Source organism: Phaethon aethereus, assembly GCF_964289735.1.
Source record: "Phaethon aethereus genome assembly, chromosome: 26".
Classification (NCBI taxonomy): domain Eukaryota; kingdom Metazoa; phylum Chordata; class Aves; order Phaethontiformes; family Phaethontidae; genus Phaethon; species Phaethon aethereus.
The window spans coordinates 3,007,781-3,031,909 of record NC_138602.1 but is presented as its reverse complement, the minus strand read 5'-3'; the positions used below and the strand labels follow the sequence as shown (position 1 = coordinate 3,031,909).

The window sequence follows — 24,129 nt, the reverse complement described above, 5'->3', positions numbered from 1 at the left end:
GTTTGGGGTGAGGGTCTGAGGGGAGGCACAAGGCTATGGGGGCACACACAAGGTTATGGGGTGGGGGACAGGGCTGTGAGGTGAAGGACAGGGCTACAGGGAAGGGGTCAGGGCTGTGGGGTGAGAGACAGGACTATATGGCATGGGCCAGGGCTATAGGGTATGGGCCAGGTTGGGGTGGAGGGGAGGCAGGCAGGGCTATAAGGTGGGGCCCAGGTCTATAGGGTGTGGGTCAGGCCTATAGGGTAGGGTATGGGCTGGAGTTAGGTCTGCTTTGCCACCTCCCCTGGCTTTTCAAACTCGAACTAAAGCCAGCTAAGCCAGAGCAAAGCGGCATTAAGGAGTCTGCCTATAAGCTCACCTGATTTTTAAATCTGGTTTAAACCCAATCTGGTTTCTCTGCAAGTCATGGAAATGCAAATGGTTCATGGCCTTGCACCAGGCTCGCTGCCTAAAATGGAGGCGGCTGCACGCTGCGGGGTGGCAGCCCGCACTCCTGGCCCCACAGAGCACAAACCATGCTCAGGTGAGAAATTATCCACAGGATGATTGTGGCCCTGGGAGGAGGCAAGCGGGGACAAACTCGATGATCTTGAAGATCTTTTCCAGTCTAAATTATTCTCTGAACCATGGGCAGCGTCCAGCATGGCACCTGCAGCACATGGGGGATGCACGTGGCTGCTTTGGCGAGAAGGGAGAATTCCTCTGGGCTTTGCGTGAGGAAATTTGTGAAGAAAAGGGTGTTGGGGAGCAAGCAGGTCCTGGGGGAGTTCACGTTTCTCCACGTCACCCTGAAAAGTGAGCGCTCGCTCCCGCCAGGCTGTGCCATATCCCGGGCTGCGCGCTGGCAGTGCAGAGCCTGTGATGTGTGACGTACTGCGACAACAAAAACGACCCCATGCAAGTCTCGGGGGACTGTGTGCTCTCCACAGCATCTCCTGTGCCACCGGCATGGGGGTCCCGGCAGCTGGCAGGGCCGTGGCTCAGTGCATGAGTGCCCGCTGGCGATGCAGGCGTGGGTCTGGCCTCCATCTGTGTGTTTCTGGCTCTCGGTGTCACCGCGGTGGCTCAGGCGTCGCTCCCTGCGCCGATGCCAGGCTGTTGGCTGAGTTGCTGCCACTGAAGGTGCGATGCCAGGGTGCCGTCGCCACAGCTGCCGTTGGGAACGTGCGTGTCTGACCCTGCTAATTGTGTGCTGACCCTGAGGCAGGGATGAGGCGGCTTCTTCCTCGGCGGTGAGTTGTGCCATGGAAATAAACTTCATGAAACCGCCTGCCTTGCAGGGGTGTGCATTCGTCCCCAAATTTTGAGCCCATCGGCTGATCCCAAAGCTGCTTTTTGGGGCAGGAAGTGAGGCCCCTGCCTGTTCCAGAGGGCAGGCAGGGGGACTGGCAGATGAGAGAGGGCTCCTGTCCCCCTTCCCTACCTGTGGGCCCTGGTAGAGCTAAGAGCACAACCTTCTCCCCCATTCTGCACCCCAGGCCGGGTGACCTTTGCTCCTGTTTCGGCCTGGTTTGGTCAGGCTGGGGCTGCTGGCTCCTCCCGGGGGCACCGGAGGGGCTGAAGAGCAGGGGCTGTGGGCACAGGCCTGGGGACCGTGAGGGGCCGTGGATGCAGGCCGGGAGGCCGTGGGGGGGGCCGGGCCCGCCCTCACACGCAGCACCCTCACCCCCTCAGGCCCTCGGCCCTGGAGGACCGCCGGAGGCCATAGAGCGGCAGGAAGCTAGAGCGGCGCTTGGGCCCGCGCGATGGACACGCCCCTTCCGGAGGGCAGGGCGGAAGCGTGGGCGGGGCGCGGCAGTCCCGGTCCGCTCCCGGTCCCGTTCCCGCCGCCATGCGCAAGTTCTTCCAGGAGATCAAGGCCGACCTGAAGTTCAAGACCGCGGGGCCCGGACAGAAGCTCTCGGAACCGTCCCGGTACGGGGTAGGGAGGAACCCTCCGGTAACGGCGGGCCCGGCGGCACAGGGGCGGGGGGGAGGATGCCGTTTCCGGGCGGGCCGGGGCGCTGCGGGCAGCCAGCGGGGCTGACCGCGCGGGAGCCGGCCCCCTCCATCCCGCCGTCTATATCTACGCTCCCCGCGGCTGCCCTGGGCCCGGTGCCCGCCGGTAACCGGGGGGCGCCGGCCGAGGCTGCCCGGGGACACTGGGCTGGCTGCGGGTACCAGTAGCCGACGTTCAGCACGGTGCCCAAGGCCCCGTCCCGCGGGGGCCGGTTCCCTGCTGCGTACCCGGGGGCGCCGGGATGATAATCGCTGCTCCGTGTCCATGGCCACGGCTGTCACCATGGGCATGAGTGGGGTCACGGTGCCCGAGCCCTCCCGAGCTCTGCTGCTCCGTCCTGCTCAGGGGCCACAGGGAGAAGCCGAAGGCCGAAGCGGCACCGAAGCCTCGTCAGGCCCCGACCGATGAGGTGCAGATGGCGGCAGCAGCGGCGCTGGCCCGCATGGAGCTGAAGCCCAGGCCCAAGCTGCTCCCCGCCCAGGAGGCTGTCAAGAACCAGGGTAGGAGCCAGCCTGGAGGACACGGCGCTGGTTTAGGGCCGGGGCAGCTGGCCAGTGGGGCTGGGTGGGGTGGTGACAGCCCTGAGCGGGAGGGCCCAGGTAGGCAACTGCTCGCGTGCAGCTCTCAGGGACGTTTTGGGGCACAGTGGCTTCAGCAGCTGTGTGGCAGTCACAGAAATGGGGGTCATGCTCATCCACAGACTCTCGGGCCAGGAACAGAGTACTGGCATAAGTGTTCGCAGCCCCAGGGCCATGCTCTCTGAAACCGGCTGCACCTCTGCTCTGTCCACTGCTGGAACCTGGCTTTGTCTCTCGTAGTGAGAAAAGAGCTGATGGCCGAGGCAGCTGCCAGCGAGAAAGGGGTCTCCAAGGAGGAAAAGGTATGAGAGATGGTGCAGTTCCTGTCCCATCCAGCTGTGCCAGGGTATTTAAAACCAAAACGACCCACAAATCCATCCTGTGTTCAGCTCAGTGCCTGGGTTTGTTTCCTTCAGGATGTCACCTCCCCGGCTGAGGAAGGGGCAGCTGCCCCCTCCGTTTCAGGGATCTACTTCATTTGCCCATTGACCGGTGCAGTTGTAAGGAAAGACAAGAAAGAAAAGCACCTCCGAGAAGCCATCCAGTCAGTAAGCACCATGGCTGCCGGCTGCACAGCTTCCCTTCCTCCTGTTTTAACTCGTTTTGTGGTGTGGGTCCCTTCGAGCCCTGCAGCAGCAACCTCTCCCCGTAACACCTGTGCCAGCTCCCCAGGGGCAGCTCTGTTCTGCTGTAGCCGTACAAGTGCCTGTCCAAGCATTCTCCCTTCAGCTTGCTGGAAATGCTGAGACTGGGAACTGTGACCCTGTACTGATTTTGGCTGGGACAGAGTTAATTTTCTTCATAGCAGCTGGGACAGTGCTGTCTTTTGTGATGAAAACAGCATTGATTACACACTGGAAACAGCTAAACTGGGAAGCAGTGAATAAATTCCTTTGCTTGCACATGCAATTTTTGCTTTACCTATTAAACTGGCTTTAGCCCAACCCATGAGGGTTTTTTCCCCACTTTTACCCTTCTGTTTCTCTCCTTCATCCCACTGCGGGGGGAATGAGCATGGTGCTGAGCTGTTGGCTGGCGTTAAACCCCAACAGACCCCCACAGCCCTTTGTGCAGAGTAGCATCAGCTTCCCCCTGACCAGCTTCTCTCCTTCTTCCCCAGTATTTCTCCGTAGACCCAGTGGCTGCCTCGATCATGGAGATTCACACCTTCAATAAGGACCGGGAGAAAGTACAAGTGGGTGTAGAGACCATGGCCAAGTAAGTAGGCTGCCTTAGTAGGACTGAGCATACAGGTAGCTTGTCCCGTCCCTGGAATGTGGATTTTCTTGCTATGCTCCAGGCAAAGGCTGAAGAAAACCAAAGCCAAACACTCAAACAGTCTTAACTGTTGGTTAAGAAATAAGGTCAGCATCTCAGAGATGTTTTAAGGGTTAGTCCACTAGTCCAAGAGGTTTTTCTTTCTGGCACAGGCATGAAACACTGATGTATTTTACTTTCCTCATTTTTTCAGCTCTTGATATCTGTGAGAAATTCTGTAAGGTCTCTCAGACAGTGTGCTGCTTACACCTTGAGGTAGCATGTCCTGAAATGCCTGCTTTGATCCATGAAGTGCATTCCTCTTTCTGCAGATACTTGGATAATATTTATCTCCATCCAGAGGAGGAGAAGTACCGGAAAATCAAACTGCAGAACAAAGTGTTTCAGGTGAGATCAAGACCCCTGCAGAAGCTCTGCCTAGGAAAGTCCGTGCCTGGAGCAGACTACATTTAAAATCTTTCTTTTTCTTCCAGGAAAGGATAAGCTGCCTGGAAGGGATACACAGATTTTTCCAGGCTATCGGGTTTGAGACAAAAACACTGCCTGTTCCAGGACAAGGCAAGAAATCTAAGTGGCTTAAACTGGAATCAGGAGTTTGGTGGTGGGACATCACTAGCAAGACAGCTTTGGTTGTGGAGAGTGCTCCACAGGCTGTAACAAAGGCTGTTACTCCAAGGCTGTAACAAAGAGCCTCTCACCCTGCAGTTTCCCTTCTAAGACATTACATTTTCTGGAGCTTCTTGCCCTTGTATTTCATACGTTACTCCTGTAAAGAACAAGAGACTCAAACCCTGTCCTTTTGGTTGTAGAGACCACAGAGGAGTACTACGTACTGAAGGAAGAAATGCTGACCAAATTGGAAGACATCAAGGACTACAAAGAGCAGCTTTTAAGCTCTGAGCCTGTGAGAGCCCAGCTGGATCGCCAGCTCTGTGTATTTAAACCATCACCTGAAGCTGCTCGGTTTGAGCTGCCAAATGACTTCTACAACCTCACTGCAGAAGAGATCAGACGAGAGCAACGGCTCCGGTGGGTAGGCTTAGGAGGAGAGCCCTGACTGCCCTGGGGACACACGATGCCAGCCAAGAGTCTTGTACCTCTCCTTCATGCTAAAAATTGCTTTCTCTCTAAAGGACAGAAGCAGTGGAGAAGGCTTTGCTGCTGAGGACAAGAGCCATGCGAGAGAAAGAAGAACAAAGGGAAATGCGCAAGTACAACTACACCCTGCTACGAGTCCGTTTTCCTGATGGATACATCCTCCAAGGTAAGACGACTTCTTACCGTTTTTTTGTATGGCCCCAAAAGCTCCTGGGAATACGTGTAGTGCAAGAGCTTGAATAATAAGCAGGCTTGAGGTGTGCTGAACACAGCTGGTAGAATAAAGCAATAAAAACCAGAGCGGGGTAACTCTTCTCTAAGAACTCTTCTCATCTCCAAGCCCTCCACCTGCCTCACCTGCACAGGGTTGGGACTGTGAGCTGGGGTTGAGGGGAGAGGGAAGAATCTCAAGGCACTGTTAATTAAAAACCGTGCTCTTCCCAGGCTACTGGGAACAAGCTGGACTCATTAGATCATTTTGTTATAGTAACCAGCATGAGGCTGCCTGTGTGGTGTCAGGTTATACAACAGTATAAATCGTCTTCAAATTTTTCAGTAGAACTCTGGAAATCATTTCAGGCTTTCCCAACTCTTTGTTACAGGCTGGCAGGGGCTTGTGACAATTGAAGTAATATTTTTCTTTGGGGATTCTGCTTTTATCCTCCTCAGTTGAATCAGGCTGTTTCTGTGTCACTGAAGTAGTTCATAAAGATAGCATCAGTACATGAGCCCCATGAAACCTACCATAAAAGGTTAGATTTGGTAAATGCCAGAGACTCACTCAATATCTCACCTTGTTTTCTCATGGTAGGGACTTTTTATGCACGAGAATCAGTATCTGTGCTCTACAACTTTGTGAGAGAAGCACTCAGAGATGACTGGCTGCCCTTTGAGCTGTTGGGACCTGGAGGTCTCAAACTGACTGACGAGAACTTGGCCTTCAATGAATGTGGGCTGGTGAGTAAAAAAAGAGATAGCTGGTACCTTCCACAGGGATCTTCAGGCTGTCAGTCATCTGCTGCTCATAACTTAGAAGTTTGTGTCTTCTGCTTTCAGTGCCATAAGTTGTGCACTGGCCCCTTCTTGTCAAGCACAAACAAGTAACTGCTTGAAGGCTTCTGGCTCAGGACTAGGAGGTCTGTCTGGAAGGAACTGCAAGGACCAACCTCCTGTAGCAAATGCAGGCTACAGTATCCTGGGTGGTTTAGCATCCACACTGGGAAAAGAGGGAAGGCAGCAACTCTGAGGCAAGCACAGCTCTAGCACAAGGCTACCACCAGAAAGCCCAAAGCAGTGTCCCCTAAGGAGCTTTTTGCAGAAATCCACACTTGTCCTTTTTAGTTGAAGTGCTCTACACTTTTCCAGGTCTGTGAACATATACAACATGTTATGAGGTCAAAGTATAACATTGTTATAGCTTAATAACTCTGCTGTTTTGGTCCCAGGTGCCCTCAGCCCTCCTGACCCTTGCCTGGGATGCAGCAGTCATGGCAGATATTGAGGCGGCAGGAGAGGAGCAGCCAGCAAGTGCCCTGAAACAAGAACTTCTCTCCAGAGTCCAGACACTGTCATGAAATAAAGGGGAGTGGATTCAGTGCTGGTGGTTTTAGACTGTTCCCTCGTTTTGTTGGAGCTTCCAGCTGCGTGACCTCAGATGTGACTTTGTTTTAGCTCTGCAGAGTGGGACTCTAGATTCTGCCATGTCACACCAACCCTGCAGTCACCTCCACAACTCCGGTAGCCATACACTAAGGCAGTCTTGCCCGGTAGGACACTTAGAGGACTGCTCTGACTGGCTTTAAAAAACAAGTTCTAGCAGTGACTGCTTGAGGTGTTCCAAGACCATGATGAAGCACCACTGTCCTCCCTTGGAGGAAGGATTAGGTGCTAGCACTAGGCTGGATTACCAATTGATTGAGCCTGGATATTGGGCTGGGCTTAGAACTCAGCTTTTCCTTTTGCTTCTGTGTGCACTGTAACTCCTATTGGAGAGAATATATTTAGATAAAAGTATGCTTAGTCTGATTAAAGGGAGTATTTAAAAAGACTCAGTTCTGTTCAAAAGTTATTTGAATTGCATTGCTTTTAGCAATTTGAAATGCAGATGAGCTCCAGTCACTGCTGGGGCTGGCACTGGTGTTACTGGTGCAGCTGTGGCATTACCCACCTTTTCACTTCACAGCACCTGTAGACAGAGCAGGGGACAGCCCAGGAGACTGACAACAGGCAACAACTATTTTGGTGCCCACTGGTGAGAGATTAAGCCTCAAACTACAGCCAGTATTCTGGGAAACTAATCCATCAACTCAAAAGCCACAGAAAGTTAAAAGCCCCAGCAAGTTTGTTACATACAGAAACAAGTTTGATGCTAGTTTAATCCTTTATACTTCAAAGTTTTTCTGTGAGGTAGAGACCAGCTGTTAGGTATACGGCTTCTACTGCAGCAGTTTGTACAGGAGACCAATAATCTATCAATCACTAGCCTGATGTGTAATTAATACTAGCCTACCCCAAAATAGAAGAAACAAGTTGCAGTTGTTTTTTTTTTTCCTTTTCCAAAGGGTAAAGCCCTGCTGCTGTTCTCTGTAGCAAGTAAGACCACAAACAGGATGATGTAGATAGCATAAATTCAAATATAATTGTACATCATTTATACCCAAGGCCATGCTATACAACATTATGAACAGAGCAATTCCCCCAGTGGCATCACAATAAGCTTATTTCACACCCTCCACTATTTTTAGAGATAACTTAGATACCTTCCATTACAAAGAAGTATCAAAATTTCAATAATGCTTTATTAAGGACAGATTAATATGCAGTATTTTAAGCTAAAAAACTAGAACTAAAAATTTAAGCTTCCATCTGGTCTGAAGCAGAACAAAGTGCTGTCTTCTCTTTACAAGAAATACGGAATACTTTCAAGTATCTTGTTCAAAGATACACAAGGTTTAAAATTTTCTAACTCATTCTACATACATACAGAGAAGTTAGTAGGCATTTAAGGCTCAAACTGTATTAGATGGGCTGACCATGCTGGTGTCCTGGTGAGCAGCTCTTGTGCCACTGGATTCTGAAGCTGTTTCAGTAACTGCCAACGTAGAATCTGCAAAGTAGAAAATGTGTTGGATTTGGGGTTTTTTGTTTGTTTTTAAATATCCTCATTAATCTAGTAGAATTGGGTAACTATTCATTTTATCTCTCTTAGCTTGTCTGCCCATATCTGTTGCAAGTCTCCTTTTCAATACTATTTAAAAACTGGTTTTAATATTGGGTTAACATCAATCCAGAATAAAAATTACTTCAACCATTAAAAAAAAGGATCTTCATAATCTTTTCAGTGCTTTAGACTCAGACTTAAACGAATACAGCTGCACATGTGTCAACAAAGCCTGAGGAAGGCAAGCTACTGAATAGCATCCCCATCTTCAGAACAAGAGGCTACAAACCTGAAGCAAGGTTTTCATCTCACTGCAGTCTTGTAGTAAGCAAAAGCATTTAAGATTAAATGCAAAGCTTCTTGTCAAACAGTTATATTGTCTGTTGTGGAAGGAGAGGAGGAATATAGCACCAGCTGAGATAGGAGAACCTAGATATGTCTAGTGGGTCAAACACTCTTTAGAATTTAAGGCTTTGGGAACATGCACAAGCCCTTATCTATCAATTAGGGGAGCTGCCCAACACAAAAACCCCACTTTCCTTAATTCAGGTTGTACCAGTAGCATTGTGAAAGAGCTCCATTGTGAGAGCAGTAAGAAAAGGGTTCAGAGGTTTTGAAAGCGGTTTAGAGGAGCTGAATGCACATCATGTGGTTGGTGTTAAGTCATTGATCTGTATGATCAATATGTATAGTTAAAACCTCACTGAGATGAAAGGAGCTGCTCCACATCCTCATCTCACTGTTTCTGAATCCGTAGCCTGAAAGGATATGCTACAGCAGTGGAGCTTTGAAAGCTTTTTTCCAAGGGATAACTGGGACACAAATATAAGCAACTGCTTAGATTCTGGAGCAAAGTAGCCCAGTGTTGATCAGAGCTCTCACCTGTCAAACAGCCCAGAGCTTTGTTATTACCCCCTTCAGAATAGACAATTTAGCATGCACCTAAGACTTCAAGAAGGCAGAGGGGAGTTACACTCCAGACCTCATCAGTCCTGGAAGGGCTCTGAACATAAGTATGCACACCTCCGATACCAGCCCTGCCCAGCAACATTTACCAACAGCAGATCTGCTGACACTGACCCCAATGTTCACTTTTCTTATTGGAAACAAAACAAAAAACAAACAAAAAAGGTAACACTGGCAGCTGAATGCTAGTCACAAGCACTTTGCTCTAGTCGATTGGAGAGAAGAGGGAAGAAAGGGCAAGAGCAGGTTAGAGCAACAGCAAAGCAAAGCAGCATCTAGAATAAAACATAAAAAGCACAGAAATACATAGAATAAAATATCTACAGAGAAAAGCACAAGACTTGATGAAAAAGTAGCAGAAAAACTGCAACAGGTTTAGCCATGCACCATTCCCGCTCTGTTGTACCCTCCCTTCTGGGAGCAAGGATCTGCCAAGAAACAGCTATCGATTTATTTTCCCACCTTTGCTTGGCTGTATATCCACAATCATGCAGTCCTCATCTTCCTCATCTTCCTCAGTGTCTGCCTGAAATCCATCCATCTCTGCAGCTTCGGCCTTAAGGAAAAAAAGAAGGTACCAGCTGTGTAACAGCAAGGGATGGTGCTAACGTGCGAGACCACGCACAGCCGGTGCTGTGAAGGACTACAGTGGGCACTTCACAGAATCACAGAATCATTAAGGTTGGAAAAGACCTTTAAGATCGTCAAGCCCAACCGTCAACACAACACCACCATGCCCACTAAACCATGTCCTGAAGCGCCACATCCACACATTTTTTGAACACTTCCACTTGATGGTGACTCCACCACCTCCCTGGGCAGCCTGTGCCAATGCTTGACCACTCTCTCTGTATGAAAATTTTTCCTAATATCCAATCTAAACCTCCCCTGGTGCAACTTGAGGCCATTTCCTCTTGTCCTGTTGCTGGTTACTTGGGAGAAGAGACCAACACCCACCTCACCACAACCCCCTTTCAGGTAGTTGTAGAGAGCGATGAGGTCTCCCCTCAGCCTCCTCTTATCCAGACTGAACAACCCCAGTTCCCTCAGCTGTTCCTCATCAGACTTGTGCTCCAGACCCCTCCCCAGCTCCGTTGCCCTTCTCTGGACACGCTCCAGCACCTCAACGTCCTTCTTGTAGTGAGGGGCCCAAAACTGAACACGATTCAGACCCACAGCACCGTCTGATCAGTTGGACACACTTGTAGGGAAGAAAAATAAGCAACTCCTGACTTCAACAGACTTTTGATAAAAGGCCTTGTCTGCAGTGGCACATACAGCAGGAAGCAGGCCAAACATCTGCTCCGAGATGCTTCACTATTACACAATGCGATGAACAGCCCACACATCGAAAAGTCACTTCAAACCTGACTCGAAATCTGACTCCGTTTTGTTGGGTTTTTTGGAAGGGAAATCTCTCCCCCCTTCTGCTGATTATTTTAGATGTTTTCTTCCTTCTGAAGATGGAAAATGACTTTTGCTTGTCACATTTGAAGCATGTTCTCCCCACCTGATGACTCCTCATCTTTGCCAATTAGCTTTTATTCAGGGAGGGGCAACAGTTCTTCCCTTGGTGACCCTATTTGCTGCCACGAGAGCAGCACAAACTACTCATTTTGAATCGAGAAAACAAATACATGGACTGATACAAACTGAAGCTGTCCAGCATTGAACAGCTGTGAGTGCTGTTAGAACAGGTTAGAGAATTCCTAATATTCCCCAACTGGAATTATGGAACAAAGATCTCAGACTAGAACCTGGGCCCCCCTACAAGCTGTTCCAAAAGAAGGTTTAAATTTACATCTTTCATTAAAGTCACAGTTCTCAGATTAAGCATTCCCCTCCTACACACGTGCAGGTACCGCTTTGATACCAAGTTCTTCCCTCTCCGCAGCTTGTGTAAGAGCGGCTTTACCTACACAAGTCCTGGCATGAGCCCCATGGCACAGCAACACAAGCCAGGGGCAGAGAACCTGGCAGCCTTGACCTACCAGTCGTTCCTGGCTTCTCCTCCAGCTCCAGCCTCGCTCGACAGGAAGGATGGGATCTCAATAGCTGAGCAGTGCCCATTCAGATGTCAGGCATGTAAGGCTTTTGGGACTCTGACACCTTTGCTCTGCACTGCACGGCACCGCCACCTCACAAGGGCAGCTCCAAGATGCTTTCGAGAGCTTTGAAGAATTCAGGCTGGTGATGTAATTCTACAAAAAGCCTTTGTTTCGCTATTTCTGCTCAAGTACTTGGATATAAGCACAATTTCCAGTGGGTGCCAAGCAGAGATTTTTATCTCTGCCTTTATTTAGTGTATAAGAAAAAAAACCAAGCAGATGGGAGTTTGGGGGCTGAACAGCTTCTCACAAGTCTCTGATCCCTATCAATGCAGAGCTTTTTCAGTAGAAAAGCCAAATCAGCCAAGAATAAAGTGGGAAGGAAAAGCATAGAAAGCCTTGTCTGTGGCTTCTTTCACCCCCTGAGGACGAGGTGGTGAAGAATAAATCGACTGACAGTGCAAACCCTGTCCTACCTGTAGGTTTGGAAGCAAAGAGTTGATAAGACCAAGCTTCATGACCTAAAGCCTCACTGTCTTAAAAGCACAGAGCATCACACAGCTAAAGCACCGATCGCATACTTTTGAGTCATCCTTTTGGATGATTAAGCTCTTAATACTACTTGTGGTTACCCTGAAAAGCAGAAGTAAACAACAGGAAGACCACAACAAAGCTTAGAGCTGGAGTAGCAACTACTCCAAATCCATTTCATTTTATTCCTATGAATTACTCTATTTTTAAATCAGCTCTTGAAATTCAGCTTTATGTATAAGCCAGAGACTTTACAGACTATTAGAGGCTGAGTTGCAGCACTTATGAACCACGTTTAATCGGTACACGTGCAACTGATGCAAGTCACCAGCTCAGGCTATACATCTGGCAGCCATACACACACATGAAAACCTGCATACAAATTATCTACAGCTGTAAAACCCAAGGCCAAGCAGACACTCAGAAACCATTCACAGCTTGGATGCAATCACTGCCAAATAGCAGAAAATGGAAGAACAGCAGGAGAGCAACGTTTCAAATGGAATAGACAGTCCAAGCTGGAGAGACACAAAAGAAACCCATCTCTTTAGAGTCACATAATTTCACTCCTTTCCCCACAAAAAGGATCTTTTTTGTATGAAGATCTGCAGCTTAATATTTTGACTCTGCTCACGGCAGATCTAGGCCAATCTGGGAGGCATGCCAGGACGCTCACCTACCGAAGACGCACAGTTACGTTCCCATCTTGCGCACCACGAAACGAGCTCACCTGCTCGGCACCCCGAGGCCTTTTCATGAATTTAGTGATGGACATGCTGCCGGTGGACTTCCTCTTTACCGACATGGGGGTGGTCTGCAGGATCGCCACACCTGACACACTGCCACCCTCCTCCTTCCCTGAAGAAGGGACCTGGGTGACGTAGTTCCATTGGCAAGGGACAGGGAGATGCTCTTGATCAAAACTCTTCAGCACCTCCGAGTGGACGTACCAGCACATCCTATATTCAGGTCTCTTCTCGTACACAGAGTTCTCAGAAATGATTCGCTTTAGCCGGGCTTTGGAAGGGACACCGCTGTCCTCACCAACAGGCGTCTGCGGTCGGGAGGTGTGGGGGCTCGCAGGGCTTGCGTCGCTACAGTCGGCGGCTGCAGTCACATCACTGAACAGTCCTTGCCGGCAGCACTCCTGGAATTCCTGGATGATCACTTTGCTCCCATTCACGTTGCCATGCAGCAGCGGCAGAAGTTGGCCAAGGACTGCAGAGAAGAAAGGATGCACAAAGGTTGTGGGGAAGATGTGTTTAAAAGTCAAGAAAAGCCAGACTGACATAACCTACCACACACGCTCCAGAAAGGTGACAGACGGGTTGAGATTAATTTTAGATACGGGATTGTAACAGGAGCCAAGTTTGATGTAGAAGAGTCACCCCCAATAATAATGACCCCCTGAAGTGAAAGCTTCAACCCTGTTCTAGCCTTTATGTGCATTGTTCATACCTTGCGTTAACGATGCAAGGAGATAATCAGTACTGAAGCCTGTCACACAAACTAAACCCTCTCCCCCTGAACAATAAACGGGTCAATGGGCTCGAGCACTTCCAGTAAGCAGTCCTAAACCTGAGTCTACTGAAGCCTTGTTGGCTTTATTTCCTAGATTTTCTAGAGCAAGAGTTTTTGGAGGGCATAACTAAGGCCACACTGGATGCAATGCCGGAAGACTCCTTTCCAAGAGCTCTCAGAGATTCCTTGCATTTCAGACTTGTCATAAACAGGCTGCTCTGAATTTGACACTCAGTAAAAAAAAAAAAGTCTATTCTCTCCAAAGCAGAGTACAACAGTGCATAAAGTACAACTACCTAGCCCTTCAAGTCTTACTTTGCTGATCTTTTGCTCTCTTTTTACTACACTTCTGTATCTGCTGTTCTTCCTCTGGAAGAGGCGAATCCAGGATACATGCTGCAAACTGCTGGAGAACCTTTAGGTCCGCATTCGTGCTGCTGTCATTTTCCACACTTTCCCAGATGCAGCCAATTTTCACAGGCTGTAGAACATGGAACCTCTTCCCCTTGGCCATCAGTTCGTCCCACTCCTTTGCTTTCAGCTTTTGACGAACCTTCTGATTCTCTGGATCACACTCCTAAAGGCACAGGCGAGAAAGAACTCGATACATCCATTCCAGGGAAAACAAAAGCTTTTTAAACCCAGCTTTTTCTCATGTTCCCTGAGCTATAGAAGTCTGCTACTGAACCGTGCAGATCTGTGATGAGTTGCATCACTGCCAAGACTACACGCTTTCTTCCTCTGCCAATATTTATTACACAACTCGCTGGAAACAGATTAAAATCCAGTGACACTCAGTTCACTTACTTCTGTCACTCCTTCATCTTCAGATAGGTACCCATGGGGTACAAAAAACCCATCATCATCATCTTCATCCTCTCCCTCCTCTTCATCATCCTAAAAAATAAACGCTGCTTATTAGAAATTACACAAGTGCAATTGATTCAGAAAGTTGTCTTTCGGTATGCCGAATCCTTACGCCTTCACTGTGGGAGAGACTTTCTCCAGGTTCCTCTTCTTCCCATTCTTCATCACTATCTACTTCGTAGTCCAGTAGTTTCTAGAAGAAATGCCAAGATGCCAGTTCCGTAAATAATTTGAGAGCATGACAACAGACCCCACTCAGGGTTTCAAAACTCAGTAGCAAGAGGGAACATGCAAATGGATCAGAAATCCCAGAGAACAAGTGAACTCAGCCAACCGCACGTTCACTTCAAGAGCATAAAGAAAGAAAAGAATCCAACTACACTGCCTGCGAGGTGCTTACACTGTCCTTCGACCAAGGATTCCTGGGATGGATCATAGTGGTTTTCTTGTTCCACGTGCCCCAGTACGCAGGACGGTGATTCTCACAAAACTGCAGAAGTTTCATTCTACCGAATTTCCCCCTTTCAGGAACAGCATCTGTTTTGCAGTTATCCACTACCACCACATCACTGTTAAAAGAAGACACCATCCTCAGTACTTACAGAATGCTCCCCCACCGCTCAGGAAAACAGAAAGCTTCAGTTCTGCCGTAATACCAACCCAGAGCTCGAGTTCATTAGAACAGGCACTCCCAAAGCACTTGCAAGAAGAACATGGCTTCCAGACAAGCCACCTCCCACCTTACGACAACCCTACAGCAGCTCTGCTTTAGCTATCGGTATATTTACTTTTTAAAACTATCGAAGGCGAACACCACTAAAGGCCACTAGTGTTCAGTGCTGAATGGCAGCTGCGTGAAGCTCAGTATTTCCTGCGGGGAAGGATTTGAAAAGTGCTGTATGGAACAAAGGAAATCTACATCGTAACATACTGCTCCCCATAGAAACATTTCTCATACAAAATGAGTATTCAAAGAAAAACTCCATCTCTTTCCATCACCTCCAATATTAGAATAAGACTACCTCAAAACCATTCAGCAGTTCCTTATACACAAGAAGTGACAAAAACCCCCAAAACACAGATTAACCTGTTTACTACGTCGGTGCTGTTATTGACAAAAGTAGGTCCAGTTTTACGTGGTTTACGACACTTTAGATCCCTCAAGAAAGAGGCTTCGCTATTCTGCGCACGCAGGAGCTTATCCAGCTGTTCCAAGAAGTTTGGATCCAGGGCAATACGACAGAGGGGAGCTAAGACCATGTTCTCCTTAATTTCGAAAGGAGCAAACTTCCCACAAGAGCCAGCAAGAATCTGAAATAGTAAGTGAGGATCGTTACGGTCTGAACACCTGAGAAATTGCAGCCCCAACACATTCAAGATATACAAACAACTCTCAGTACCAGGTGCTGATGTCTGAATGAAGATTTAGGTTAAGTCCTTCCTATCTGAGACACTAACGGATCTTCTCAAGGGAATCTACGTCTTTATAGCCAATGCAGCACAAGACAGAGCTGAGATTTTTACTGAAACAACTACAAACTTCTTTTGTCATCTTTGCTCTGGTCACAGACTTTTTTTTTTTTTTAAATCCTTTACACTTCTGAAATTAGGAAGTTAGAAACACTAATGGCTTTGTCCACTTAAGAAGCTCTAAAGGACAGATCAGAAGGAAAGCAGTGTTTTTATTAGAAGACAACTAAAGACCAACAAAACACAGGAATAGCAATACCTACCTTCGGAGCTTGCGGAGTCTTTGGTTTCTGGAAGAACCTCGTAATTTCTGCTTTCTGTGCATTAATACGCTGAAATCAGAATCAAAATGCAAATTATAAACGCAAAGGTAGGACAAGGCCTTATAATTCAAGGTAAGCTCGTATACGATTCAACTTCAAATCTAGTGAGGTATAAAACAAAGTTCAGTTACCTACCAGCTCCTGTAACTCAACAAAAGACCACCTTCTCTAACACAGCTATGTGGATTCCAATGTCATTGCTAAGACAGAGGATAGAGTTCACTCATGGGCATTAAAAATACGAATGCAGAAAAGACTTTAGCAGGTAAAAGCAAAGTCACCAACATGTACAAAAGTAACAGACAAGAAACCTGCACGATATAATGGGTGGAGCAGCACCACCAGATGGGACCTGACAGGCTGCATCCCATGGATATGCTCACTCCCAAGCAGCATGACCATGAGAGGGGCACCAAGGCAGGGAATACGGCCTGGAAAACCAGAGTATCTGCGGGACCCCCGTTGTGAACGGCTCAGCAGCCGTCGGCAGGGCGCCAGGGAGCCCATTAACATCGTTTCCCTGTAGCAGAAGAATTTAGAGGCAAGCTAGAGAAAACATTTACCTTTTCCTCCTCTCTTAACCGTTTCTCCTCTTCTTTCTTTCTCTTCTCCTCAAGTTTTGCCCTTTAATAGAAAGTTCATTTTAATTGTCACAATTTTATTTGCACTGAGGAAGAGGTGAGAAGCCCCAGACCTTGACTAAGACCTCATCATGCTAGGCAAGAAGAGAATCTATTAATTCCAAGGACCATACTTGGTTAAGTGCACAAAAAACTCTCTTCATTCCATCTAGAACAAATATTGACCCGTTTTGGCCACAAAGTAGCTAGGCTGCTTCAAGTTTCCCTCAATACCAGGAACTAGTATTTATGGTATTATCAAGTTACAAGCAACTTCCTCAACAAACAGGGCACCAGTGCCAGCAAATCGCAAGAGCACAAGCAAGACTGGTCACGAAGGGAAACCTCAGCGGAGCATGACAGCTCTTTTCAGCCATTTCAAATCAGAGGCCCAGGTTAGCCTGGAAGCAAAAAAATACTGCTGAGGCTAGGGTCTGGTGTACTCAGGCTTTCAAGCATTTAAAATACATCCCGTGACAAAGAGGCACATGCTGTTTGACCAGTATAGCCTCTAGAAGGGCCACTTAAGGTGGGTATGGAAAGGTGCTCACATCATTATGCGTTATTCCCCAGGACCCGCAGAAACCAAGCCACTTACTCCAAAGCTTCCTGCCTCTCCTTGCGTTTCTCCTCCTTCACTCTCAGCTTCTCAGCTTTTTCCTTTTCTTCTTTTTCTTTCCTTTCTCTCCTTTCTTTCTCTTTCAACTCTTTCTCTTCTTCTTTCTTCTTCTTTGCCTCCTCCTTGGCTCGCTCTTTTGCGGCTTTTGCTTCTTCTTTCAGCCTTCCCTTTTCCTCCCTTTCCGCTTGCAACTTCTGCAGCTTGTCGGCACGCTCCTGATCCTGGTTCAGAAACAAGCCATTAAGCAAGTTGCCTTTTTGTGCACAGCAATACCTGCTGGCATAAAAACTTGAGTAAAGTAAGGACTTCATTTCTTCAGCTGAAGTACTAGAGTAAATTCTTGCACCTGGCCCATGCTCGACCTGCAGCATCATTTCTACCTATCACAGGACCCAAGGTTATTAACCACAGCTACCTGTTGTCTCAGCCAGCTGGAGGCATTAATTGTTCTTTGCTCCTAACAAATGGGGGCCTTTCCATTTTGTAAGCATCAAGGAAAGCTTTGTATTCTACAAGCTCAATATTTGAGTCATCTTCATTACCAGTGTAACATATACAGGAATTTTTTTTACATTATCTTATTTATTTTAAAGACTTCAGATTGTTTCCAAAATACTTTCTTTGGAAATACATACCTCATGAGCTAAGCTTTCATGCTTTTATATCAATGCAGGGCTACCATGTTTGAAAGTTTGAAAAGTGAATTTGATCTGATTTTGCATTATAAACCCGTAAGGATTTTCTGACAATGTTTTTTGCTATCTCAGGCAGTAACAAGAGTCTCCGAACTCTGGATTGTGCAGCTGCTTTATAAGACCTGGAGCTCACAAAAAAATGGTCACTTGTGTTAGTCCATGTTAGATAATCAGACAACACCAGGTGCTCTAAGCTTATTTAAGGAGCACTATAGGAACAGCGGGGAGAAGATTACGGTATAAGTGTTGCCGTTCACAGTATTTCATCCCAAAGCAACTGAAATTCTCATTACAGGTCTACTGGCACAAAGGAGAATGCAGCATGCTTACTAAAAAAAATGACAAATTCAAGAAAGATAGCTTCCCTACATCATAGGCATTGGTGACTTCACCAGGAAACCAGTGATAACCAGTGTTATATCTGTGCTCAGACACACAAATATCCTCACTGTGTGTTTTCAGTTTTGTTTTATTTATTTTCCATCTATTCTTGGCAACGTCAAGGCTTACTGAACAGCGCCACAATGTACAAATAACTGCAGAAGGCAACCAACACACAAAATGGTGCCAAAACCCAATACTGTCAGAATGGAGTCATGGTAAACAGTGAAAATCTACTGGGTAGTTTTCTAACGGTGTGAAGTTAACAGGAGGATTGGCAGATCTATTTAGTTTTTAGCATAATAAAGCTTCCATTCTATCTCTCCCTCACATTACTGCTATTTTTAACATGCATACAGAATGGAAGAAAACAACAGATTGGACTTCTATATGGGGCACTGTAAAAAAGCAAGCATCTCAGGAGCAGGCTCAACCACATATAGCTTATGTAAAACACACAACAGTCCCCTACCAACTTCATAAACTAGTTACTAAGAAACACAGGCAGAATTCATAAGCACAGGCTTATGAACTTCCCAACTGCAGTTAAAATACCACCCAGTTTTCCAGCAGGCAAAGCCCACTCAACTGCACTGACTGTTCAAGAGCTCCATGTGATCCATCAGCCTCCTTTCTATTTAGCATTTCATGACTGAAAGCAGAACAGACGTAAAAAAATGCACCGCCGTTTTGTTACAGAACAGAGTTTGCTGACTAGCTGCATTTGGGGCTGGAGCTTGAGCATTTCCAGCGGTGACATCCAACGGTTTCTTCAGCAAGCTATAAACACAGTGGCCCATTTGCCTCACTTATTAATGAGGAACAGACCCTACGTGAAGAACAGACTCTACGTTTTGTGGCTTAAAAGGGGGAAGGGTGAGAACGACGAAGCAGGAACCAGCCCTAAATAGAAGGCACTTGAAGATTTCACTTGCATCTGTCCACTTAGCACGCTGCACCCACCCTCTCAGGAAGGGTTTTGGGGAAAAAAAAAAGTCTCGAAAGCATTTTGACAAGCAGTCAGCAACATTTACAATTTCTTAATATCTTACCAAAGTGCACAGAAACGCAGCGCAGGCCACCCACACTTCATTACATATGCATTAAGAAGCTTTGGAACAAGCCAAGGACATTAACTGCGTACATTAAGATCCTGCCATATTCATCAGGGAGGAAAACCAGGAAAAGAGATGTTCTAAGCAAAGGGCTTTGCTTGCTATTCAATGCAAAAGCACAGCAGGTTAACTTTATGTCAGTGAAAATGCCTTACTCTTTGCAATCTCAGCTTCTCCTTCTCTGCTGAACTTTTGTGGAATTTCTGAGATACCTGGAATTACAAAATGCAAGTTTTAGAGATCCACATCATTCCTTTTCCACGAGGCACTAGAACTCTTACTAAAAGAGCAGCAAGCTTTGTCTGAGTTATATTAACATTGTTCTTGCAGATCAGTACATTCAGCAACTTCAGTATTCCTTCAGTATAGGATATAAGAACACAGTTCAAGCATATCTAATCTCACTGATTTGCATTTACGCCTGAATACATCTAAATGCTTCAGTTTACATTGAGTCCTTGTGTTACTAAGTTTTCCATAAACAAATCCCTCTAGTAGCATTTGCAAGAGAATATCATGTGCAGAAAAGCAGACAGAGGCTAGAGCTGCTCCAAATCATGACAGGGCAACAGAGGACATTTAATAATAGCAAAGTCACTTCCTTCGAATTAAACGTGGTTGGGGTTTTTTTTTTGCATCCCACCACTTACTCTTGCTATGATGTTTAACTATAACTTCCTGAGTAGAAGGACTATTACCCATATTTGAACGCTGTTTCTTCTTGGGGAAGAGCGAGAGGGCTGCGATTACTAGTACCAGCGCATCAGCCCTACGTTCCCAACAGGTCACACTTCTCATTTCTTTTAAAGCTCTTATTTATAAGGTGAAAAAGGTATTTTATTTTTAAAAGCACTACATAGACCGGTCAAAGGCTTAATTTGTCAACATTTCAGCATATTGTGGCTTCGTCTCTTGTATCCCCCTCTTCCTTCTGCCATTCACAGTATAAGGTACCACGTTTAAACTCTGTGATTAATAGACTAACAGAGACCAACTGCTTTATTTTCTATACTCGCAGACATTTAAGTTTCCACAGTGAAGAACTGCATCAGGAGATTCTATATTTATCTGACACAAAATAAAACTAAAGCTCTCATCTGAAAGAACGTTTATCAGAGCTGTTTCTACCTAGGAAAACATACTTGCCAGGACAGAGAACCGTACAGGTTGAGGTGCAGAATTCCCATTTTTGGCAAGCAGCACGTGAGCTACTCCAGCTTTACTTCATGCCACGGGAAACCAGTAACTTTTTTGTATTACCATATTACATCAGGAGTTAAGCACTTTTTTGCTTGTTCTGCTACACTGGAAATACATAAGCAGGCATGGAGTATTTATTTTAGAGTTGAAAGATGGCAAGTTTTAACAGTGTAAGAATTGATAATTTTTCTCAATAAGCACGCAGTAGAAGACATGGAAGACCTGTCACATCATGAGCTCCAAGCCCCAACTAACTCATCCACACCTCCTCCAGGCTAGCGAGGTTCTTCCTCGCCTGTGGGACATTTCTCCTTAAACCCTGGGGGGATAGTTGGTGAAACTCTTTCTTAAAAGGCTCAAGATGGCATAAACAAGAAGGCTGCCAGCTGCTTCACCCTCATTTACCTGAGTCACATAAGCAATTCTCCACTTCTGGCAGCGCAACATCAATCCACCCCCTCAATACCTTCCTCATTTTCCTGTCTAATAATGTAGATGAGCAAAACAAACACACTGGTCAGATAATCTGGCCTAACCATAGGCAAGGCTTAGCTACAGCACCCAAACACATTCACCAGGGCTATTCTGCTTCACAGGTTTCACCACGGGCAAGAAACCCAACAGAAACACCCCACTTCACACCTCCACTCATCTCCTCCCCAGAACGGTTGAGCATTTGAGCCACCTGAACATTTCGGCCACCTCTGCAGGTACTGTGGTCCTCAGAAGCTTCCCCTTCAATACAGCACCAAAATTCACAATGTTTTGGGGTGTCTTGCTGGAGCACAGCTACTAAACTGGAACTAAGATCACAATAAACCAGCTCATACAGAGCTAATTTCAAGGTATTCCTTCCTGTTCTCCAGCCTTCACTGCCCAACAGCATCACGCGTCCCCAGGAGTGCTGCACGTGCAGCGACTTTTCCCCAAAGCGGCTCCCCGCACTCGACGGCGCGCCCTGACAAGACGGCTGAGAGCACAAGCTCGGTACATCCAGTTCGGAGAGACAGGGGCTCATCTGACTTTTCCTCAATCCTCAAATACAGATCTGCAGTTCCACTGATGCACTGTAGTTTCAACTTAAAGCATTTTCCATGCCACAGTTACACAAATTCAGAGCTTAAAAAAGTATCTGCACTGACTGGTACTGGAAACAACCACGCTACTGTCAGTTAGCATCCTCTCACAATAATTACAACAGCTTCATTAAGGACAGAATAGAGGTTGTTAAACATCACCTAATGGACAAATCTGCTTTTGGACACTGTCCTTATCCCAGTCACCAAAACACTAAGTCCCAGGGCATGCATTTCATGAGCAGTTCATAAAAAAAAAAGTGAACCTGTAACAGAGTTTAAAGTTACATTCATACGATGCAAATATGCCAGCAGCTCAAAACCAGGCAAGACTTACATCCTTTAGCTAAAGGATTTAAAGGAAGATTCAAGAGGGCAATAATTCAGTTATGTCATTAATAAATCATCACCACCTTTCATACACTTCTCACGATCTTTGTGAATATCCTAGTTGTCCTTCTCACTACAAGCACAGGAAACCATACTACCCACCTGCAATGTAATATCTTTTAAAAAAACTCAAGAGAGACCAACCTTCCTAATGGGCGTCGAGGCAGCTAAAGGACTAGTATTTCTCTTCGTTTCGGCAGCAGGCTGCGCCTCAGGTGAGCTCACAGAGCGAGAGCTTAGTGAGGAATTGGTAAGTCCAGAGTCTCCTTCGTGAAATGATTCCATGGTCTCATTTTCCGACGTGACGCTTCCATCCAGAGAAGCGACTTGGGGAGATTTTGTGGTCATAATATCCTCCAGGAGCACTACAGGCATCTTCCCCTCAAAGATGACATCCTTCAGTTCACTCTGGTTTACCTTCGCATTTTTCCCATTGCTACACTCTGTTAACCTGGAACACGACTGGATTCCATCTACCACAACTTCATCTTTATTTGCTACAGCTTCAGACGGCGCATCAGTCTCCATTGAGTCATCCGATTGGCTACTCTGAGCAGAATTCAGGCAACTCAACTGGTTTGTCTCGTCTCCTAACGTGCCGTTAGTGATAGCTAGAGATGAAGATGCTTTTGAATCAAAATTAACATGGTCTATGTCATCACTTAGTCTATGGCTAGAGCCCTTTGTCAGGTCAATAACAATTACAGTTTCATTTGTGTCATCTTTTGTGTTTTTCTGTATAAAATGGTCTAACGGACCCTTTCCGTTAACAAGTTTTGGAGCAAAATTCACATCCGAATCCAACTGGCAGTCATTTTCCACATTGTCCAGGGACGCGTGAGATGCATCTAGGGAGGAATCCTTACTTGAACCAAAACCACTTTGCGAGCTCTTTACTTTTTTGACTTCTGAATCTGCATCGTATTTTTCCTTTGGTACAGGATTCAAGCGTTTGAACGGCAATCGAGCTGAAACAACAACATTTTATTATTTTAGTCACATCAGACAAGTCACTGAGGTGAGTGGCAATCAAGTAGTGGGGTATTTAATCAGTTCTTAAGCACAAGAATTGAAACGGGTGAGCCAGTTAGGGCCGGCTTATTACTGCAAAGCCAACACGTTTCACAAAACCAGATCTGACACCTTCTTAACGCGCTAAAGCCGCGGCAGGTGACAGACGCTCCCTCCACAGCCTTACCTTGTACGAGCTTTCGCGGAGGAACAGCCGCTTTGTCTCTGCACTCCATAGCTGTGAGGGGGGAAAAAACATAATAAACACCTGTGGGACGTTCCCGGGGAGTTACCTGCTCCCCCGAGATAACGGGCCCGCGGCAGCGCCCGGCAGCTCTCCTCAGGGCGGGGGGTGGGCACGGCCGGGCCGGACAAAGGGGTTGGGGCGAGCCCCGCCGGCCCCCCTCGGCCTAAGGGGATCCTCGGCCCCGCCGGACACCGGCCCCCCCGCTGGGGCCATGCCGAGGGAGAGGAGCCTGGGAAGGAAGGAGGCGGCGGCCCAGGCCCGGGCCCGGTTCCGGGGCGCGGCGGCGACGGCCGGGCCTCCTTTGTTACCCCGGGAAGGCCCCGCGCACCCCAACCGCCGCCGGAAACACACCGCGCCCCGGCCCCACCGCGCCCCCAAGGTTAGCCCTACCTGCCACGGCGGGCGCCGCGGCTCCCGCCGCTCCTCCGGCGGGGGCGCCCGGCCCGACCCGACCCGACCCGACCCGACCCGACCCGGCCGGTCCCGCCCCAGGGGCTCCCGCTCGTATTTGGCGGGAGCCGGGGCGACCCCGCGCCTCACCGCGCTGATAGGCGGAGCGCGCCCCACGTGACTCGCCCTTCCGCCCGCTCCGCCCCCTTCCCGCCCGCGTCTCGCGAGGAGGGTGGGAGGGAGGGGCGGTGCCCGGCCTCGTCGTTGCCTTCCGATTGGCTAGTGCGACGGCCGTCACTGACTGGTGGCGGCAGCTATCAGTCTGGCCCGCTGAAGGCGCTGACTGGATAGTTGGGTGAAGGCCGGCAGGGTGCCGCTGGGTCCTTACGCCTGGGCTCGAGGCCTGCCTGCTCGCTAGGCGGGAACCAGAGCAGCAGCGGTGCGTCCCCGGGGCCGGCTTCAGAGAGGTTGGGGCAGCCTTTCTCCGCACGGGGCAAGAGGGGCGGAGCCGTCCACAACACTGCGCCACCGAGGGGCCCGAGC

General features: G+C 47.8%; 2 protein-coding genes across 2 annotated transcripts; one reads left to right on the top strand and one right to left on the bottom strand.

Moving 5' to 3' along the window:
- Positions 1–1,834: 1,834 nt before the first annotated feature.
- On the top strand, positions 1,835–6,530 carry UBXN6 (UBX domain protein 6; the record flags this gene model as incomplete). Its single annotated transcript, XM_082010973.1, has 11 exons — positions 1,835–1,917; positions 2,348–2,502; positions 2,821–2,882; positions 2,997–3,128; positions 3,701–3,798; positions 4,170–4,245; positions 4,332–4,416; positions 4,668–4,887; positions 4,992–5,122; positions 5,768–5,913; positions 6,402–6,530. The coding sequence occupies 11 exons, from the start codon at positions 1,835–1,837 to the stop codon at positions 6,528–6,530; spliced, it is 1,317 nt and encodes a 438-aa protein (XP_081867099.1).
- A 1,327-nt stretch (positions 6,531–7,857) lies between these two features.
- Positions 7,858–23,185, bottom strand: CHAF1A (chromatin assembly factor 1 subunit A; the record flags this gene model as incomplete). The annotated part of the gene is made up of 14 exons (XM_082010945.1): positions 7,858–8,062; positions 9,545–9,638; positions 12,392–12,879; positions 13,498–13,759; positions 13,990–14,079; positions 14,162–14,242; positions 14,450–14,618; positions 15,137–15,360; positions 15,783–15,851; positions 16,406–16,466; positions 17,061–17,302; positions 19,428–19,484; positions 22,083–22,906; positions 23,137–23,185. 14 exons carry the CDS (start codon positions 23,183–23,185, stop codon positions 7,965–7,967), a joined length of 2,808 nt encoding a protein of 935 aa, XP_081867071.1. The 3' UTR covers positions 7,858–7,964.
- Between the last annotated feature and the right edge of the window lie 944 nt (positions 23,186–24,129).